General features: G+C 43.1%; 1 protein-coding gene across 1 annotated transcript in view; it reads left to right on the top strand.

Moving 5' to 3' along the window:
• Positions 1-19976, top strand: part of LOC310822752 (cartilage acidic protein 1-like) — a gene marked incomplete at both ends in the record, with an annotated part of 21942 nt that extends 1966 nt beyond the window's left edge. The window contains 13 exons of the mRNA XM_083695223.1: positions 128-324; positions 664-800; positions 3045-3201; positions 7609-7743; positions 8104-8249; positions 12470-12606; positions 14603-14685; positions 14960-15060; positions 15243-15411; positions 18689-18834; positions 18941-18983; positions 19271-19414; positions 19849-19976. Of these exons, the coding sequence (XP_083551349.1) occupies positions 128-324; positions 664-800; positions 3045-3201; positions 7609-7743; positions 8104-8249; positions 12470-12606; positions 14603-14685; positions 14960-15060; positions 15243-15411; positions 18689-18834; positions 18941-18983; positions 19271-19414; positions 19849-19976 (1723 nt within the window). The remainder of the gene's footprint in view (positions 1-127; positions 325-663; positions 801-3044; positions 3202-7608; positions 7744-8103; positions 8250-12469; positions 12607-14602; positions 14686-14959; positions 15061-15242; positions 15412-18688; positions 18835-18940; positions 18984-19270; positions 19415-19848) is intronic.
• Between the last annotated feature and the right edge of the window lie 1671 nt (positions 19977-21647).

The raw sequence follows: 21647 nt of genomic DNA, 5'->3' as shown, positions 1-21647 counted from the left end.
AATGTGTTAGGCTGCAAGTTTGTACAACAGTCTCCAGTATTTTAGACCAATATCGGCCCAATACCGATGTTCAGTATCGGATCAGTGCATTTCTACTTATTTGTATACTGTTGTTCCTGCCTTATAGATACAATGGGCCTAACCTGGTGCTGAAGTACGACAAACAGAAGAAAAAATTAATCAACATTGCTGTTGACAACCGTAGTTCTCCATTCTATGCTCTAAGAGATCGTCAGGGCAATGCTATCGGAGTGACGGCCTGTGACATTGACGGAGATGGTCGAGAGGAGATCTATGTCCTCAATACCAACAATGCATTCTCAGGTACTAACACACACCCACACACACCCACACCCACACCCACACACACACACACACACACACACACACACACACACACACTGGATCACAACCTCTCTGGAATGGAGACACATACAGGAGAGAGTGGATCAATATCCAGAGATAAACATATCTAATCTGAGACTTCATTAGATAACAAATACGTTTTATGCCGCAATTAATCATCCGCCAGAACTACAATATAATTTTCAGCTTTAATTGCCTTCAACCTTGTTGGAAAGGTATCTAAAAAGTCTCTCATTATCATTTGAATATAATGCTCTCCTCTCCTCTCCTCTCCTCTATTCTCTTTCTCTCTTCAAGGTCGGGCCACATACTCAGACAAGCTGTTTAAGTTCAGAAATGGACGCTTTGAGGATCTTCTAAACGATGAGGTTAACGAGCATAGGGATGTAGCCAACCGTATGGCTGGCCGTTCTGTAGCCTGTGTGGACAGAAAGGTACCTCTCACACACGCACGCACAGACCCTTTTTGATATTTATCATCAAAATGTATGTTTTAGCAAGTACATCGATACATATCCTTTTCACATCCTATCTGGTTATACAGTATAATGGTCTGCAAGAAACGCCACAACCTGTGTTGAACTGCAATAGCAGGGATTATTCATCTCAAGCTGTATGTTGGAATACTTTGTGGTGAATGCTGTTCCATTGGGCATGTGTGAATACTGTATGTGTGTTTGTATAGTGTGTGCGTGTGTGTGTGTGTGTGTGTGTGTGTGTGTGTGTGTGTGTGTGTGTGTATTTGTTTGTTTACTAGTGATAACTCATGCTCTAGGTCTATCCCGCCCCTCTTGGTGTGTGTTATGACAGTTAATTTGTGGAGTGCTGTAGTCAGTCTCTCTGTTGTCCATTGCACCCTTGTAATTACAGAAGCCAAGGCTTGTTTGTTTTTCAGGGAGGAGTGATGCTTGCAAACACATACAGTACACACTAGGGCTGTGACGGTCATAGAATTTTGGGTAACGGTCGATTGTCAAGCAAATAATGGGGATGGAGTAGTGAGTCACTCACCGGCTCCGCAGCCCACAGATCGCGAATGCTATTACTGAATAACTGATCAACACATCCAATGTTTATAAGATCTATTTATTGATTCAACAAAAGGCAAGAACATCAGGCATAAAATAAAGTGCACACATATTTAACAAAAGTGCCTGCCATATGAACGCATGGAACAGAAATATTGCTTTATAATAAATAGTAAATTTCTCTCTCCCCCAGTCCTAGTCAGTGGTGAGGGATATACCCGTTAACAGTAGGGAGAGTACAGTAAGAATCGGAATAGATCTACCGTAGCCTCATTTTACTGGACATTGAGAGGCTGCCAAACTACATCTCTTTAAAATATGATAATGCTTTTAGTATGATCCATAAGCTCCAATTATTGCATTGCTGTTCCCTTAGATGGATGGAAGAGTAATGCATTTTTTCTACAGCAGAAAAAGCATCTTCTTCTACCTCTCTTCATGAGTACTTAATGGCAGCCATTGATGAAGAGGGTGTTAGCTAATAGATATTACTGATCATCATCATCATTGTCAATCAGCAGGTTACAGAGACCAATGCTGGTCTGAGTATGTTATATACTCAGTAGGTAAACAAATACGTTTGTACTTATTGACCTAAAAATAGAGCCCTATCAGTCACAGAGAGGTACAATTACTCACTCAATGTGATCTTCATCTCTCTCAGTCTCCTTGAGAGTATGATCTCATCATTAGTCTCTATCAAACTGACGGAGGTGATAGATATTGAGAGGTCTCACGTGAGCTGACGGATGGATCCACTTCTAGCTGAATGACAGACAGCAATGAGCTTCACAAAGAGTTATCTGAAAATGATTGACTATTTCAGTGGCCTTCAAGCCAGCTCCAGATGTTTCACACAGACATGCATGCACAGGGCACTGGAACGAAGTACACTCACTTACACACACACACACACACTCGATGACACACACACCCACCCACCCACACACACACACACACACACACACACACACATACAGCCCCTGGGCTGCAGAGTGAAGCGATACTTGAAACTCACTGACTTTTAACACCAGTAAGTAACTTCCAATGGCCTTCAAGCACTAGATTGTGTGTGTGTGTGTGTGTGTGTGTGTGTATGCCACTTCCCTCGCCTGACATGGTTGAGACGGGAGACTGAGTTGTGACATTTACATCCACCTTCCGTTCCAGTCCTGTTGTGGTGTGGCAATGTTTATACCAATGCAGTGTGTGTGTGTGTGTGTGTGTGTGTGTGTGTGTGTGTGTGTGTGTGCGCGCGTGTGTGTGTATTGATTGGAGTGTGTGAGCCCTGGTAGGGAAGCTCATTGAAATTGGCTGTGCAGTCTATTAGTGTGGTTCCGTATGTGAGTTTGTGTCTGCAGGGACTCTCACTGATAATGGAGTGTGAAATTAATCTCTACAGGGAGAGAGGGGGGGGGGAGTAAGGGTGGATGGAGAAAGAGGAGAGGGGGAAAGCGGAGAGGGAGGTGTGATCAGAGAGAGAGAGGGGCAGAGAAAGGGGTGGTTGAAAGGTAGAAATAAGAGACAGACAGAAAGACAGGGGGTGGTGTTTATACTGAAACTCTGTGTATTCAATTCTCCTCTCTTCGGGGAGTGTACATTACAGTATTCAACTGTAACTCAGACTGTCCATGTCCTCTTCTTTCTCAGGGAACAGGCCGCTATGCCATCTACATAGCTAACTATGCCAGTGGAACTGTGGCACCCCATGCTCTCATAGAGATGGATGAAAGTGCCAGCGACCTCTCCAAGGGCATCATCGCCCTGTCCAATGTGGCAGAGCAGGCCGGAGTAAACAAGTTCACAGGTAGGTGTGTGCGTGCATGAGTGTGTGTGTGTTTGTGTGTGTGTATGTGTATGTGACACTGCGTGTTAGAGAGATTAAGGGCTCTATTTTCAGCAAAACTGACACAGGAACAAATTACCAAATTACCACAGCACAGGACCAAGTTACCAAATTACCACAGCACAGGACCAAGTTACCAAATTACCACAGCGCTGGAGCACTGTCTTGCCTGCTCTGTGGTGGGGGGAGTAACGGTAATAGAGGCGTGTTCATGACAATGAACAGGCCAAGTGCCATCAGTTACACTGAAAGATTCTGGCCTTAAAAAAAGCAATAATATTTCAGACACACCCCCTGGCGCCACCGCCAGCGTTTGCACTAAGGCTGGTTTTTACAGCATTAAAATATGGCCCTAAATGATGAATGGGCTGAATGTGTATGACTCTCTGTGACTCTGACCATAACCTCCTGGTGCAGCGTGCCTTGGCCCCAGTCTGATTTACACAACCACTGTGAAGTGCCCTGTACCCCTGTCCTCCTGCAAGACTGAAATATAGAGCTCTTTACTACAGACAGCAACCTCTAATAGAGAGAGAGAGAGAGCAAGAGAGAGAGGGGGAAGGAGAGAAAAAGAAAGAGAGAGGGCAGAGTGAAGAACTGAGAGAGAGAGCGAGAGAGAGAGAGAGAGAGAGAGAGAGAGAGAGAGAGAGAGAGAGAGAGAGAGAGAGAGAGAGAATGTGTGAGCTGGGGTCTTTTGGCCCTGTCAGCTGTTTACTCCAGTCAAAGTCACTGCGAAACGAAAGGGAAGGGCGACACACATATATATCAGCCTGGACTGGCTCAATGGGCCAGAGACTGCATCCATCACTGCCTAGTGTGGCTCCCTAGGCAGCAGGTCTCAGTCTATGTGTGTGAGGCCATAGAACTAGAATGACTAAAATAGACATTACCGTTCAAAGCAACATTCTGTCGCATACAGAATGGGTGTACAGAATGTTAGATTTGGCATATTTAATCCCAGAATTTAGTAACTGTTCTACTAATTCCTATTCTTTAAGAGAGGGGGAGGGAGATAATAAGGGAAAGATAAAGAAAGAGGGAGGGAAGGATTGAGGGGAAAGGGGAATCTAGAATTAGCATATTTATGTTTGGGCACAAGCATAAGGGTTTGGTTGACACAACACTGGAATGATTTTTATTTAAACATTCTAGGGTGTCTTTTGAACCACTAGGGGGCAGAGCAGATTGACGGCCCATTTCTTCATTCCTCTGTAGATGCCTTCATTTAACCACCATAAATCACTGACTATGTTTTCATGCACAATATTTGGCCATTCAGAATGAATTCATCCTGAATTAACATTACAAAAGATCTGATCACTATTTCAAGTTGCCTTTTGGAGGTAACTGTTTACATCTCCTAACATATAATAGTTTATAATAGTTTCTGACTTGCAGTGACCTTTTCTTTGTGTGTCCCATGGGACAAACAGCCAACATCTTGATCAGCTGATCGAGTAAAGACTGATTGGAAAGAATTGTGCTCTTGGAATTTACCGATGAGGAATGGAAGCAGAACTTTTGCATAACACGCTCGTCCTTTACGAAATTGTGCACGCCTATGGAAAGTGACAAATGAGACTATGCAAGTGCCTTTATCCCATTGACGATGCGTTTGGCAATGGTTTTCGAATGCCACATGCATATCGACTGCGACAGCACAAATTTAATTGTTTTCAAAACGAATTGTTTTCCCACTGCTAGCATGGTGTGGTAAGTGGGAGCTTGAGCTGGGTGGTTGCACTGCACTTCCTCATTCGAACAATTGACTGGCTGCATCTTAAAAGTCCAAAATATGGTTGGAATAAAAGCCAACATTGTTGTTAGCTATTGTTGTTAGCCTAACCAGTGCTACTGTGGTGTTGACAGTTAGTTTATAATATCACAAAGTCGTTTTTAAACTGATTTCTGCCGGACTGCCGCAGTGCATTTTAACGCCGTGTAGGATCTTTCCTACATGTGCGGAATCCAGAACGCAGACTTGTGCGGCTGCTGAGTCTCAATCGTGTGCACCGCATCTCATTGAAACCAATGGACTTCCGCCGACCTCAACTGCATTGCGCAGTTTATGTGCATGTGGCGTAAGGACTGGTGTCCACCAGATCAGAGTAGTATATTAGAAAAGTGGCGCCTATGGGCCAATTTTCTATTGGCTAACGTTTATGGAGACTCAAATAGTTCTTTCACGCAAACCTGGAGCAAGTTGCCAGGCAACCGTTTGCTTTACCTTAGATTATATATTTTTAACTGAATAGATACTGTAATTTCAACTACGAAATTTATTAGCTATACTAAAAGTTAAACCAATTAAACAGAGATTTTCCAAATGTGTGGTAGTTTTATTGTTTTACTTGAGAGTATCCATGACGTTTTGTGGCTGAAACTGGATTTTTTCGTCCACCATTTGTCCATGTCTGAAGTCTTGTTAGCCCCGTCCACTTACATATCTTAGTCCAATAATAAAAAAAAAACTATTTGAAGCCTCCAGTAATTTCATTGGCGCCACTCTCCCAATATACCACTATGCGCCAGATAGATAATATTCCCAAGGTGCCAGAACGGTTTGCAGCAGGTTGGACCATCCTCCCTCCACATATCGTTCATATACTGACATCAGTGTCTTACGTCAGGTATCATCAGGTCCTTCAAGCACACCACCGCTTCGCCTAAACTACCATTGTCTTGACTGCAGGTGGCGTCATTCTTACGCGACACTCGGAGCCTTGACTGACCTGTCTTGTTGGGACGTGGAACCAATCTTCAGATCTAAAGTTTGGAAAGCATCCCTGATAAACTAGATCCTAATTTGTGAGATTCATGCGCTCTCCCATTTCTTTCTATGGGACTGCTACATATGTTGAAAACCATGAAAACTCTATCATGGTATGAATCATACATAGCTAGTTACGGTTGTTTGAAGTCACTTTTAGAATAATGTATATGCATTGTTAAGTTTGCACAGCTACGGGAAAAGCACCAATTTCGTTTCATGTGAAATGTGTAAGAAATTCACTGGAGAAAAACATAAAAATAATTGACAGATTTATTGTTTTGTTGAATAGTCATGACTGCACTGCACTTCATTATTAAAATAATTGACTGGCTGTAGCTTAAAATCCAAAATACGGTTTGAATAAAAGCTAACATTTTTGTTAGACAAAATATTAGCTTTTATTTGTAGTGCTGCTGTGGTGTTGACAGTTAGCTTGTAATATCACAAAGTAGTTTTTAAGATGACTTCTGCCGGAGTGCCACAGCGCATTTTAACGTACATGTAGGATCTTTTCTACATGTGCAGAATCTGGAACGCAATGCAGACTTGTGCAGCTGCTGAGTCGCAATCGTGTGCACTGCATCACATTGAAACCAATGGACTTCCGTCGGACCTCAACCGCATTGTGCAGTCTATGTGCACGTGGCATAAACTGCGCCCAGTACCGATGCATGCGAATTGGATATTCTGATTGGGAAAGTTAGCCGAATGAGCGTTTACATGCCTAATATTAGTTAACATTCTCCTATAATATTATCCAAGGTATAACCCAGCCCTTCCATTCGGAAATATATTTCATTTGGAACGATCACTCAATTCGGATTGAAGGGTTTACATGAGGGTGTTTTATTCAGGTTATTTGTGTATTTGGACTATTAAAAGAATATTAGGCTACAACAAGGCCCTCACAATCGTATTATAGATGGATGGTCAGGATACCTGTGTACCTGAATCAGTGTGGAGGAACAGATAGTCAAGTTGTATTTTTAATCACATGTCCCAAAAGTAATATTCATATTTTACGAGTGTAGGAGACTGATGGTATGTGTCTGGGCAGATAGAGAGGGACAGTAAATCAGGAGTGAGTCTCCACACTCTACCATATAGCCATCAACTTCCCCTCTCTCCCTCTTAAATGATCAGGCTTCAATAGGTTTTTAGTGTTGGTCCTTTATAGGCTGTTGTCTTTTTGGGGAATTTACTGTATAGTTGCTTTGAGTTACTTATAGTACAATTCTTTCTTCTATTACTCTAGGGGAATTATTGAGCATGTATTGAAAGGGCCCAGAAATGGAATGTGGAGGACTTCTTCTTTTATGTGCTAAGTAGTGGAGGAATTAGTCTGCCGGACATACAGGTTTATAGTGTGTGTGCGTGCATGTGGGCGTGCATGTGTGTGTGGGTGTGTGCATGCCTGTGGGTCTTTTCCCTGTCCTGTGATCTGCTGGCAGTCAATGTCTGTGTCAGCAGAAAGCCCTGCCCAGGGGAAATGGCCTGGAAAGACAGTAATGATCTCTCAGATCGTTTTTGTGATGGAGCCTAATCCCCCCCCCCCCCCTCCTCTCTCTCTCTCTCTCTCTTTCTCCTCTCTGTAGGAGGTAGAGGGGTGGTGGTCGGACCCATTGTGAGTCAGACCTTGTCTGATGTGTTCTGTGACAATGAGTATGGACCCAACTTCTTGTTTAAGAACAACGGAGATGGAACCTTCACTGACGTGGCCCAGCAGGCAGGTGAGAGAGAGGGAGGGATGGAGAGTGAGAGAGGTGAAAACGTGAAGGGAAAAATGTGTGTAATGTTACACCAACTTCCTAAGGAACCAACTGCAGCCACTTTGTGTAGATCTTAAAGGAACAACCTATATGGTGGATGTCAGACCACAAAAAACCTCCCTGTAAGTAAGCATAAGTACTCTTCACATACAGTAGGCTTACCGGTATGTCTTGTTAGGATTCCCACCAAATCTCTAGTGTGATCTCCACCTGTGTGTGTGTGTGTGTGTGTGTGTGTGTGTGTGTGTGTGTGTGTGTGTGTGTGTGTGTGTGTGTGTGTGTGTGTGTGTGTGTGTGTGTGTGTGTGTGTGTGTGTGTCAGGTGTGGAGGACCCCATGCAGCATGGTCGAGGGGTGGCTCTCGCCGACTTCAACCGCGACGGGAAGACTGACATCGTCTATGGCAACTGGAATGGGCCACACCGCCTCTACCTGCAGCTCAGTAACAACCGCAAGCAGAGGTTCAAGGTACTGGACAGCTCAGAGAATTAGAATCCTAGCAGGATATATTCTGTACATGAGAATTCTCTGTTAGTGGAATGGGCCAATGACCTCTCACTATTCCTTAGTGCAATACTCTTCATACTGTAATCATCTGGCACTCCACGTGTTATTCCATTGATCCTTGTTCATCTACAGCTACTGTGCCTAACAATCTCTCAGAAATATATCAAATACAGCTATGGAGGTATAGGGCTGTGATTGGTATTGGGAAGAATCACCTCTGGCCAGAATCAATGGCTACACAAAGACCACAAACACTAGAGGTATTTACACCCTGAATCACAGGGTTATCAATGGTTATTTATGAGTTTTAAATAACAGAGATCAATACAGTTGAAACTGGGATTGACTGGGAGAGACTTAATGGTGGACAGGTGGTGATTTACCCATTACATTACCACAGTGAGAAGAGACAGCTAAGTCAGAGAGTAAGCTAATTGAACATGTCTCCATTTAAGTTTTTCTGTATGCATGCATGCGTGCGGGCGTGTGTGTGTCTGAGTGAGGAAGACAGATAGGTTGTAGTAAAGTATAAATCTGTGGAGGTTTTGGGCTCTGTGGCATCACATTTGTCAGCATCTTTGACTAGATCCTTTACCTGAGGATAGATAAACGTCAGTACTGAAATCTTTATGGGGGTCAAACAGGGGGTTACTGTGGGGCTGGCCTCACAGTGAATGGTGGAATCACTGACACACACACACACACACACACACACACACACACACACACACACACACACACACACACACACACACTCTCCCCCTAACCATGGTGACCTTTGCCATCCATAATGAAGCTGTTGGGTCACTCCAGTAAACTGCTAATTAAATCGGGGCTGAAGCAGCAGCTTCCCTGGACAGTGGAAAGTGCCGATTAGGGCTGTTTGCATTTTAATTAAAATCTATGGCTGAGGTTTCCCCCTACACACACACAGAAGGAAAGGAGATGAGGGAGAACTATTGGAACACAGTCTCATTTCATATCATACACTTTTCACCGTAACATTTCAACCATCTCCTAATTAAAGCGTGTCCTGATTCACGCGTAGAAGGGATTTTTCAAAAACTGAAGATACGCTATTTACAGTTGAAGTCGGAAGTTTACATACACCTTAGCCAAATACATTTAAACTCAGTTTTTCACAATTCCTGACATTTAATCCAAGTAAACATTCTCTGTCTTAGGTCAGTTAGGACCACTTCTTTATTTTAAGAATGTGAAATGTCAGAATAATAGTAGAGAGAAATATTTATTTCAGTTTTTATTTCTTTCATCACATTCCCAGTGGGTCAGAAGTTTACATACACTTAGTTAGTATTTGGTAGCATTGCCTTTAAATTGTTTAACTTGGGTCAAGCGTTTTGGGTAGCCTTCCACAAACTTCCCACAAGTTGGTGGAATTTTGGCCCATTCCTCCTGACAGAACTTGTGTAATTGAGTCAGGTTTGTAGGCCTCCTTGCTCACACACGCCTTTTCAGTTCTGCCCACACATTTTCTATAGGATTGAGGTCAGGGCTTTGTGATGGCAAATCCAATAACTTGACTTTGTTGTCCTTAAGCCATTTTGCCACAACTTTGGAAGTATGCTTGGGGTCATTGTCCATTTGGAAGACCCATTTGCGACCAAGCTTTAAGTTCTTGGCTGATGTCTTGTGATGTTGCTTCAATATATCCACATCATTTTCCTTCCTCATGATGTCATCTATTTTGCGAGGTGAACCAGTCCCTCCTGCAGCAAAGCACCCCCACAACGTGATGCTGCCTCCCCCGTGCTTCACGGTTGGGATGGTGTTCTTCGGCTTGCAATCCTCCCCCTTTTTCCTCCAAACATAATGATGGTCATTATGGCCAAACAGTTAAATTTTTGTTTCATCAGACCAGAGGACATTTCTCCAAAAAGTAAGATTTTTGTCCCCATGTGCAGTAGCAAACTGTAGTCTGGCTTTTTCATGGCGGTTTTTGGGCAGTGGCTTCTTCCTTGCTGAGTGGCCTTTTAGGTTATGTCGATATAGGACTCGTTTTACTGTGGATATAGATACTTTTGTACCTGTTTCCTCCAGCATCTTCACAAGGTCCTTTGTTGTTGTTCTGGGATTGATTTGCACTTTTCGCGCCAAAGTACGTTCATCTCTAGGAGACAGAACGCATCTCCTTCCTGAGTGGTATGACGGCTGCGTGGTCCCATGGTGTTTATACTTGCGTGCTATTGTTTGTACAGATGAACATGGTACCTTCAGCCGTTTGGAAATTGCTCCCAAGGATGAACCAGACTTGTGGAGGTCCACAATGTTTTTTCTGAGGTCTTGGCTGATTTCTTTTGATTTCCCCATAATGTCAAGCAAAGAGGCACTGAGTTTGAAGGTAGGCCTTAAAATGCATCCACAGGTACACCTCCAATTGACTCAAATGATGTCAATTAGCCTGTCAGAAGCTTCTAAAGCCATGACATCATTTTCTGAAATGTTTCAAGCTGTTTAAAGGCACAGTCAACTTAGTGTATCTAAACTTCTGACCCACTGGAATTGTGATATAGTGAATTATAAGTGAAATAATCTGTCTGTAAACAATTGTTGGAAAAATGACTTGTCATGCACAAAGTAGATGTCCTAACCGACTTGCCAAAACTATAGTTTGTTAACATGAAATCTGTGGAGTGGTTAAAAAATGAGTTTTAATGACTTCAACATAAGTGTATGTAAACTTCAGACTTCAACTGAATGAGGTTATGAGAATTTGCGTGACTCACATAAGAAGTTCATCTTTATTGACCTTGAATTGCAAGGCAGTTAGGCATCATTAGGCATTTACTTTGAGTGGTTAAGGTAAGGGTTAGTTGTCAGGGGAAGGCATTAGCAAACATTAGCATTAGCAACAATAATTTGCAAACAAATATTGTTTATAGCATGATTCGAACCAGCAACTTACAAGGCAAGCTGTTAAGAAGGGTCAATTAATGAAATAATCAATTCCACACCGCTCCGCATAATTTCAACAACAATGTCACTCCTACTTTTAAGTGTGACTTGTGACTGGCCAGCCAGGAGTGATTTGATTCTGACAGTGAATGAATGAATGATGTAGGGTCTGCTGCTGTAGGATAGAATAATGACCAATCCCACCCACAATGTCATAGACAAGTGGCTTGCTTTAGCTGTGCCTCTGAAAGTGAGGGAAAAGTGGCATTTTTCCATTAACAATTACTTTTTTTATTTTTCGATTTGGATCCCCTCCATCTCCAATCCCCCCTCCCCCTCCTGCTACTGCCCTTAAATTGGCCCTCTCCTTCACCTAAACAGTAGAAGGTCACTCTCTGCCCTCCTCCCTCCAGGCTTTATGATCCTTATAATTAAAACAGAGAGTAAATACTTGAGGGAGTGCAGGGCCGCTCTATAACTCTTCCTCGACTTATCACCGCCTCACTGAAGCCAGGAGAGATCCGTTACATTCCCTCACCAGAGACAGACAGGGTACAGGTACAGGCCCTCCACACCCCAAATACTGTACTACACACTGGCCACTGACTCTGGCCCTGGAGGGATGCAGGGAGTGCAAGCTTTACTCCATCCCTATCTTTAGTTTGGATAATTGATTGATTAGTTGATTAGCGGGCTAGTTTAGCGAGTGGTATCAGGTGTGTTAGACCTGCCCTGCACACCTTACAGCTCTTCAGGACGAGAACTGCTGACCACAATGGTACTTTATAACACAGCTGTGGGATTGGTTGCAACAATCTGCATGTGCAAAAGTCTGCTTATGAAATATTATACTAAAAGCACTGATTCAAAACAGTTGTTTGGATAGTTTTCATAAAACATCAACACAATATTCCACCCTCTTTTGAGAAGCACTTGTAAAGACTTGGAGTGAATACTCTCAGGATTTTCCTTATTTTTGGTCTCTAGGTGGTAAATGTACCTGTTTATGCATGCACCTCAGAGTGTACTGTTCTGTAATTTCTGTAGTCAGTGTGAAGCATTTACCTGACGCCATGAGGTCTTGTACATTATGGTGTATTGCCGTCCTGAGACATTGCCTATCAGAATTGTGTGTTTGTGTGTGTGTGTACTTGCTTGCATGTGTATGTGTGTGTGTGTGTGTGTGTGTGTGTTTGTGTGAGTATATACTGTATGAGTGGTTCATTGATACGGTTCATATGTGTCCTGGTGTTTCCTGACAACAGGACATAGCGTCTCAGAAGTTCTCCATGCCCTCTCCTGTGAGGACAGTCATCGCTGCAGACTTTGACAATGACAATGAACTGGAGGTGTTCTTCAACAACATCGCCTACAGAGGCTCCTCTGCCAATAGACTGTTCAGGTACAATCACACATGTACACAAGGCGAAGCATGAACACACACAGGCACATTTTCACGGCTCTACTGTTGTGTCACCATTGTGATAGGAAATAAACCTTCTCCACATGGTGCAGTGCATTGTGGTAGATAGATGGGTCATCTTGGTGACTAGAGCCATTACTAGAACACTGAGATAAACCAAACATACATGTTCAGGCCAGACAAGGTTATTCCTTACCCAGTGTAGTTTGGTGAGCCATCTCCACTACCCTTTATTTAGAGAAGACATGAGAATCTGTCATACAGTGTTCATACTGTACTATTGGGATTGGGATTTGCCACATTTGGCTGCACACTGTAACAATGGATGAATACAATATGCATTATAGATAATAGTACATACTGCATCAGCTTCATCATCATCATCAGTCTTAATTATAACAACATGTTATTCAGAATCTGAACCTGCATCTGCATTAGTTCAGATCTCTGATTCAGCTCAATAATCATTGACCTGAAATAGCTGTTATGCTTACACCTGATGGGTAAATTAAGACTCAGTCATGCCGGAGTGCCAGAGAACTCAAAACCTGATTGGACAAGAATATTCCCAAATGCGTGACTATTGGAGGAGTTTTGTGTGCCCAGGATGTTAGTGCAGTAGCGGAACTGCTCCAAGGCTGCATTTACTTTGAGTATCCAGTTGTATGAGCCAAATTAACATTAAAGGTTGTCTGGCATCGAAACACTGATCTTAAACTATTGTCCTCAAGTAAATTGATGTAATCACTTAGTTTTGGCCAGAGTTGTTTCTGCACTGATCGTCATTGTGCATACAGTACCTGTTCTGTAAAACAAAAAAAATAAGTATAATCAAGTTTATGATTTAATAATACAGTACATGCCATTTAGCAAATGCTTTTATCCAAAGCAACTTACAGTGCAGAACATATCTTGAGTACATTGTTCTAGGGGGAATTAAACCCAGAGTTGTTAAAGGAGCAGGACGTAAATGTGTTGGAAATCTGCCACCTCTGGCCACCGCGGTGCAATTCAGTTCCAACATCCTCCCTAATAATAAATAATATGCGAAAGAAAAACTACAGGACGACCAATCTCGTGCTGCGAGTTTGGCTACCCGCCTCAAACTGCACACAGTGTCAAAGCAAACGCATCTGTCCAGTCTTTGAAAGCCTAGGAACCTAAATAAGTAGGCCTAAATTATGATACGAAATAGATATTTAAAAAGGGAATAAAGTGCTGACAATTGCAAGCATCTGCCAGAGTGGCAGGTGATCACTGCGAGATGTGAAAATGTAGGCCTACTTTGGACTCTGCAAGTTTTGTGGAAATACAAGGATATTGTATCTTGAATGCACATTATGTATACAGAGCAGAGGCTTTCACCAAAGCAGCACAAAATGTCCAGTAAGAAAACATATTTTGCTTTTCTCTCAGGAGATCTCGTGGTCTGCGGTACCTTATAATTTGTATTTGTATTGTACACTATTTATCTCTGTTTGTGGATAGTTTAACATGTTTTCTCCATTCGATTTCCATATGATTTTTTCTTGGCCTATAATGTCAGTGTTATGCAGCTGCCTGGAAGTGCCTTCTTCCGCATGCGATTGCGATGTAATGATCAAGCATTGTTTTAAAAAAAAAATATATATATTATCAAATAATAGGCGATGTAGCATGTAATGCATTTCTGTATGCATTTGTAAACAGTAAGAGCATTGTAATGACAAGAGGAATGTTTATGACACACACAACACAAGTTGTCTCTGAATGCAATGTCAAGTTCATTGCTAAAATTAGTCTACTGACTCTTTGCAACTGCGTGAATAACATTTAGCGCGACCAAATCATTTGATGGTGTCAGCAAATGAAAAAGCTTGGTCTGGAGCCCTGTTGCTAAATTGCATTAGCTAGCTAGCTACTACCATTACTCTGTTATCAATGGATAGTTTATTTTGGGATGTGTACATGATTTGCTGGTTATTGCCCATGGCAGGGTGACCAGGAGAGAACACGGGGACCCTCAAATTGAGGAGCTAAACGTGGGGGATGCTGCAGAGCCTGAGGGAAGAGGAACAGGTGAGTCTAACACGGAAGAGAATTGTCATTTATAAGATGACAAAGGTCACTTGGAAATGGCAGTAATGATATTGCACACAAAGTATGTTTTGACATACTGCTAAACATGAACTCAAAAATGTTGCTGTTCACACAGTGTCCTCAGATGAAGCATATGAATGGCAATCTCTACTCCTGCCACAGTGTGGAACCAGAGATCCATTAGGATCTGGGATTTTGTAGTGGAAAAAAGTTGACTTCTCAGCAGAGACATTGTGTGTGTTCTATCCTGCAGGAGCGGTAGTGACAGACCTTGATGGAGATGGACGACTGGATCTGCTGGTGTCCCATGGGGAGAGTGCAGCACAGCCCCTCTCTATCTACAAAGTCAACCAGGTAACACAGGGTGTGAAGTGTGTGTGTGTGTGTGTGTGTGTGTGTGTGTGTGTGTGTGTGTGTGTATGTGGGTGTGTGTGTGGTCATCTTATACATGGGTGACAGATGTGTAAAGCCATCCCATTCTGTTTCTTTCTTTCTCTCTATCTCTCTCTCTCTATCTCTCTCTTTTTCTCTGTCAGGGTTCCACTAATTCGTGGCTGCGTGTAATTCCTCGGACTCAGTTTGGGGCATTTGCCCGGGGGGCTAAGGTGGTGGTCTACACCAAGAGGAGCGGTCCTCACACTCGTATCATAGACGGAGGGTCGGGGTACCTGTGTGAGATGGAGCCTGTCGCCCACTTTGGCCTTGGTACGTCTGCTAGCTAAACCACTGCTTCCCAGTCCAATATGCCTACAGCTTTTAGAATAATCTTGTTACCCCTCAGATGAGCATAGAAATGTTTCCATCCATAGACTAGTCTGTTGCGACTAAAGCCTTGATCACAACCCACTAGTAGTCCACACCCACCATTTAGAAAACAGTGTACCATACTGCATCCATGTGGAAAGCATTGCTTTAATACCCCTCCTGATTGGAGGCACAAGGGGGGGAGGTAAGGGGGAGGGTGGGGGAGAGGTGGAGATGGGGGGGATGTGGATGGGGGACAGGTGCAGCAGCTGGAATCACCCTTGGATAGGGACCCCCACACAGACTCAGACCCCCCATCCAGATCAGTTGGTTCCTGTCCAAGTCCCAGATAGGACCTGGCCAAAGTCAGAGTCAGGTCCCAGGGCTCAGAAGGCAGCACACATCAGCTGGCCTGCTGCAGTTAGACTCTTTATTACAGCCTCTGATGACTGGTAATATACTGTGAGGAACAAAGTGCTTTCCACTAGAGTGACTACAAGCCTTTCCAGCCGGACCTGTATTGGTATTAACTTGACCGGTGAAGCAGCAATAGAGCAGGAATGTTATCAGGTGAGTAGGCCTGTTCACCTGTGATCCACTACAAACTAGTGAGACACATCCCCACCAATAGAGAGTGAGTGTGTGGTATATTGTAGCATCATGGATGCTGAGCAGGTGAAATGTCACCCTTGGCTTCTCTGAGGCACACCTGCTACTGAGTGGAGAGCTGTCTGGCAGGAGCAGCCTGGATCTGTTTACCCAAGAAATGTCACTTTAATTAAGGACCCGGGAGGACCTCCAGGAGGCCTTTCTCTATGCTTGATTAAAATATTTAATGGAGGGAAAGGAAGGCTGTGTGTGTGTGTGTGTGTGTGTGTGTGTGTGTGTGTGTGTGTGTGTGTGTGTGTGTGTGTTAAGTTGAATTGAGTCTGAGCTGAGTCTGAGTGCAAGGATAATAGTTCATGTGATTTCATTGTTTTTATGGAGTCTCTGATTTGTATATGAATCATTTAGACCAATGGTTTTCAAAGTGCGGCCCGCGGGCCAATGACGGTCCTCTCAAACGTTTCTGGCGGCCTGCGATGAGTTAAGGTGACATGATGAAATGCATGCGTTATATTTTAGTCATCCATCACACAGTGCTGTACTTTTAAGAAGGGTAAAACTGCGCCCCCTGGGCTGTCATTCCTAATTTGACAGTTTAGCCTAAACTGTCAAATTAGGAATGACAGCTGGTAGAATCTTGCTAGGCTACTGGTTGCATGGCAACTAGGCATCTCGCGAGTCGCGATAACGCGGGAAACTACAATCTGTTACAAACTATACGTTAGCTAGCGATTTTTATCATTGACGTTTTTGCGAGATCGAAAGTTAGTTAGTTAGTTAACATTAGTCAGTTAGTTAGGTTGTTTCCTTCTGGAAGCGAGATTGAGGGCCATCGCGCAAAAAAACGTTTTGTCAGTGAGGAGAAAAGGAAGTTTCAGAGGAGATGGAGCGATGCTTACGTCGTTGTACCTCATGGGTCGGATAAAGTCATGTGCCTAATCTCCAAGCAGGTGAATGGAATGATATTGGAGTTCATCATAAAACGCCATTATGACACAAATCATAAAATCTACGACAATTTCACGGGCGATGAGCCAACCAAGCTTAAACAAGCTTAAACAAGCGATATCACAGGCTAGCTACGTGGTAGCTCAAGAACTTGCCAGGCGGAACAAGCCGTTCAGTGACGGAGTGGCCAACAGAAGACATCACCATAAATTCCATTCGAAGTAAGAAAAGGTATGTTGATCCTGTAACAAATTCAGAATCAATGTGACTTAATGAATAGCCCATTGATGACAGGCAATAATAGCCTAATAATAATAATAATAATAATAATAACAGTAATAATGATGATGATGATAATGATGATGAATACTGTATTATTAAGAATAGTTAAAATAGCAAGATAGAATAGCAAGAATAGATACAAAGTTTGATTAATCTTAAAATGAACTCATTTCTATTTGCATTAGCCTACTTCTACGAGATTGCCATCTAGTGGTTAAAATGTATTATACTTATTCTGTGTGTGTATGTTTGCAGGGCACTTTTGAGACAACCGAATGTTTTCATGAATCTTAAACTGACCTCTTGAACGACTCATGTAAAGAAGTTTTTGTGATCACTGGTATGTATTATTGGTTAGGGTTAGCTAATAAAGAGATGAATTATTTTGCGTTCCGTTTTTTCTTGGGCGGCCCTTCATCCCATGTTGGGTCCCTAAATTGGCCCTCAGTCATCAAAACTTTGAAAACCCCTCATTTAGACACTGTGTGGATCAGGTTGTCATTACAAACTGAGCAAATGGAGAGGAACAAAACTGCTCAAATTTAGAAAATCTATTTCACATACATAATTAGCAAATAAATACAGCAAATAAAGTGACTAGAAACTTGATTTTACTACAAAGCATTATGTTTAGTGCAAATCCAGCACATGCATTGCAGTTTCTGTACTATCCCTTGTGTGAAGAATAGTGGTAGCTGCATCAAGTTCTGGGTATGCTTGTCACCGGCAGGGACTGGGTAGTTTGTTAGGATCAAGAGAAAATTATGAAATTTGCTGAGTTGGTAGTGACATCCTAATCCACACAGTGTGTCATTGATTCCAATGCAATTCAGAGACCCCAGATATTCATTCTGAAATCACATGAACTATTATCCTTGCACTCAGATGGACTTAATTCAATTTAATTAATGACATTTTTGTTGAAGACATTTTTGCATTTGAGCTTATTTTAGGAGTGTCATAGCAAAGGGGGTGAATACTTATTGATTCGAGACATTTCAGCTTTTCATTTTTAATGGTAAAAGGTTCAAACATTTTTTTTCACTTTGACATTTTGGGGAATTTGGTTTACATCAGAGACAAAAAAAATGTATTACATTTATTTTAAAGTCAGGTTGTAACACAACACAATGTGAAAAAAATCCAGGGGGATGAATACTTACTGAAGGCACTTTATCTCGAAGAGTGTATAAGGTGAAAGGCCAATTTTAATCTGAGTTAAGAATAAAATCCAGATTTTTGTATTGAGAGAGTGACAGCCGGATGGGACATTTCATAGTAAGAGGTTAAGTTAAGAATCAATTTAATCGTAAAATATTTTTTGCTGATGCAAGCACACTAATATCTAAGGTATATTTTAAAGAGTTGCTGAATGGTCCTCCATCTCGATGTGTGTGTCCAGGTAAAGACGTAGCTACCAGTCTGGAGGTGTACTGGCCAGATGGGAGGTCGGTGGCTCGACCTCTGGAGCCCAGTGAAATCAACTCAGTCATGGAGATCTCCTACCCCAGAGATGAGGAGGAGAGCACACCTGCAGTAGAGATAGAGGTTTACATGGAGGTCTTAATCTACATATTGTTGGACCTTTAAAGATTGAAAGATGACGTTGTTGATAATGTAATCATGTGTTCATCCTTGCCTGTCTCTGTTGCAGTGTGGCCATGGTTTTGCCATGAATGAGAACGGCCGATGCACAGGTAGGTCGTGCCTCAGTCTACACAGGTTTATGATTAAGATACATAGCCTTTTTTTAACAGAAGGGGAGTACACAGGACCAACATTATGACAGTGGAGATGTAACTCCTTTCATCTGTCCTGTCAGACCTGCCCTCCCTGCATCTCTGTTGCATACACACATTGCAAACCCTCCATCTCAGTATGCTGCACTGCTGTACCTCCTCCTTTTTAACACCGTCCCTGTCCCCGTCCCATTTTCACCCCTCCCCCTCCCCTCCTTCCCTCCCATCCTCAATGTGTCTCCCAGATAAAGATGAATGTACTGAGTTCCCTTCTGCCTGCCCTACTGACCGTCCTGTCTGCACCAACACCTACGGGAGCTACAAGTGTCGCGCCAATAAGAGATGCAACCAGGGCTTTGAGCCGAATGATGATGGGTCTGCCTGCGTGGGTGAGGTGGGGGGGTAACAGGGCTAGCACCCGGAGGAGAGGGGTGAGGTGGGGGGGGTAACAGGGCTAGCACCCGGAGGAGAGGGGTGAGGTGGGGGGGTAACAGGGCTAGCATCAGGAGCTACAGTACTGTAGGTCATGGAGCTCCTGTTCTTAGGTGTAGAGGTGAAGGTAGAGAGATCATTATAGCCTGGTCATTCAAGATGTGTATTAGTATATTAGTGTATATTTGTGTATTCACAGTTCAGTCCATGGTCTATGGGCTACAGTCCATAAGAGATCACAGCATTTTCCAAACCCAGTTTTCCTACCCCCCCCCCCCCCCCCCCCCCCCTTTTCTGGTTCTCAGCCTTCTCCTCGAAGCAGCGAGTTTAGCTGAAATCTCAACCATGACCAATCATAATGCCAATCTTTCCTGTACCTCTCTCTCTGCAGCTCAGGTGGCTTACTTTGGGGGGACACGGTCCTCTGGGGTCCGACGATGGGCAGGCCTCTCTCTCTGGCCTATCTCTCTTTCTCTGCTGGCTCTCCTCTCCACCCACCTCCAAACTGGACTACTGTAGCTGCTACACACCTCTCCTCTATGGAATCTTCCCTTCTTCCCTCTCTCCATCACTCACTGGATGGGGAATGTACAGTAACACTGGAAACAAACTCTTCATAGAACTCTGTTTCTTCTCTTTTCACCCCTGTTGCTGCTGTCTCACCTCCTAGCTCCTAGCCCCCTCTGAACTGAGCAACACACACACACACACACACACACACACACACACACACACACACACACACACACACACACACACACACAGAGGGAGCATGCTGCTGGGAGCTAAAGGGTTAAGGACCAGCTCTGTCAAACCTGCACAGTCCTCACCACATCACCTGAGCTACAGCTGGGATAAACCTGGAATAAACTCTGGTTTAACCTGGGCTACACACAGCTGGAGCCAAGGCATATGCTGGACTGGACCTTATTACACATTGCACACTATGCAGCCATCATGGTACTATGTTAATCCTTGATAGCTCTGGCTCTAATGTTGTATTCTTATATGTGTGTGTGTGTGTGTGTGTGTGTGTGTGTGTGTGTGTGTGTGTGTGTGTGTGTGTGTGTGTGTGAGTGAGCCGGAGGTGGGGAACATATGCCAAGCCATCTGCCTCTAACACAAGGTTACAGTGTGTTACCAATGAATAATACAGTATAGTACATTACAGTAGTACACACATTCACACGCACACACAGTACGTAGTTCACACTCTCTATTAAAGCCTAATTGAGGGCTTTGAAACCTCCAAAAAATATGTTCCAAAATCATACTAATGAAATGCATTTCATTACTGTAAGATCAATGTGTTAGCCAGACTCTCGAGTAAATGCAATGGATTGTGCTGACTTGCCTTGCTGTCCATCAGAAAAACGTTGTAATGAGTTGTGAGCAGTGGTCTTTCTGCTGTCTCTCCAACACACTGTGTTGCATGCTGCTTGGTTGGAGAGCAGCCTGATTATTGACAACTCCATTTACAGTAAAAACCCTTAAGTACAGTGGTATAGGCAGCGAGATGCCGTTATAGCTACTGTTCTATCTCTATGGATACAGGCCCCTTGAAGCTGTGGGCAGGTGTTCATTATCAGACAGTGCTGTGGTCCACTATAAAGTTATCCAGAACTGACCCTTTGAAGATACTGTATTCTTAAGGACCACACCTTGATGTGCACATTCTGTCTGAATCAACTGATTATTGATAGGCCCTCATTGTGAATACACTTGATGAAATGTGTAGATCCAGTCACACAACCATATTGCTTTGCCTCAGTACAGTATTTACTGTAGTGACTGCATCACATTGTGCCAATGATCATAACAATGCACACCCTCCTGATTATGATTTCTTTAACATATCACACTCATACCGAAGTCCTCAAGGAGATAAGGTTGGTCGTAGAACACACCACGCGTACCACCCTACGTTGCATTCCTTTCTAACTGTAAATACTGCTATAGTTTTGTTAAGTGACTTTTGGCTTATCATGTCTCCAATGTTAACAACTGTCATTATTAAAAATCCAAGGTGATTAAAAAGGGAACTACCATCTTACATTGCCTTCAATGTGCGACCATAAGAGCCATACAGTATTGAACACTATGCGACCAACATTAGTGAATATCATGCTGATATTTACAGCTGTTATTGACTGAACAATGGATATTCCCCACACAGAGAGAAAATATTCC

The sequence above is a fragment of the Argentina silus genome (genome assembly GCF_951799395.1).
Source record: "Argentina silus genome assembly, chromosome: X".
In the NCBI taxonomy this organism is placed as follows: Eukaryota; Metazoa; Chordata; class Actinopteri; order Argentiniformes; family Argentinidae; genus Argentina; species Argentina silus.
The sequence above is the reverse complement of the archived record's forward strand: the minus strand, read 5'-3'. Positions and strand labels throughout refer to the sequence as shown.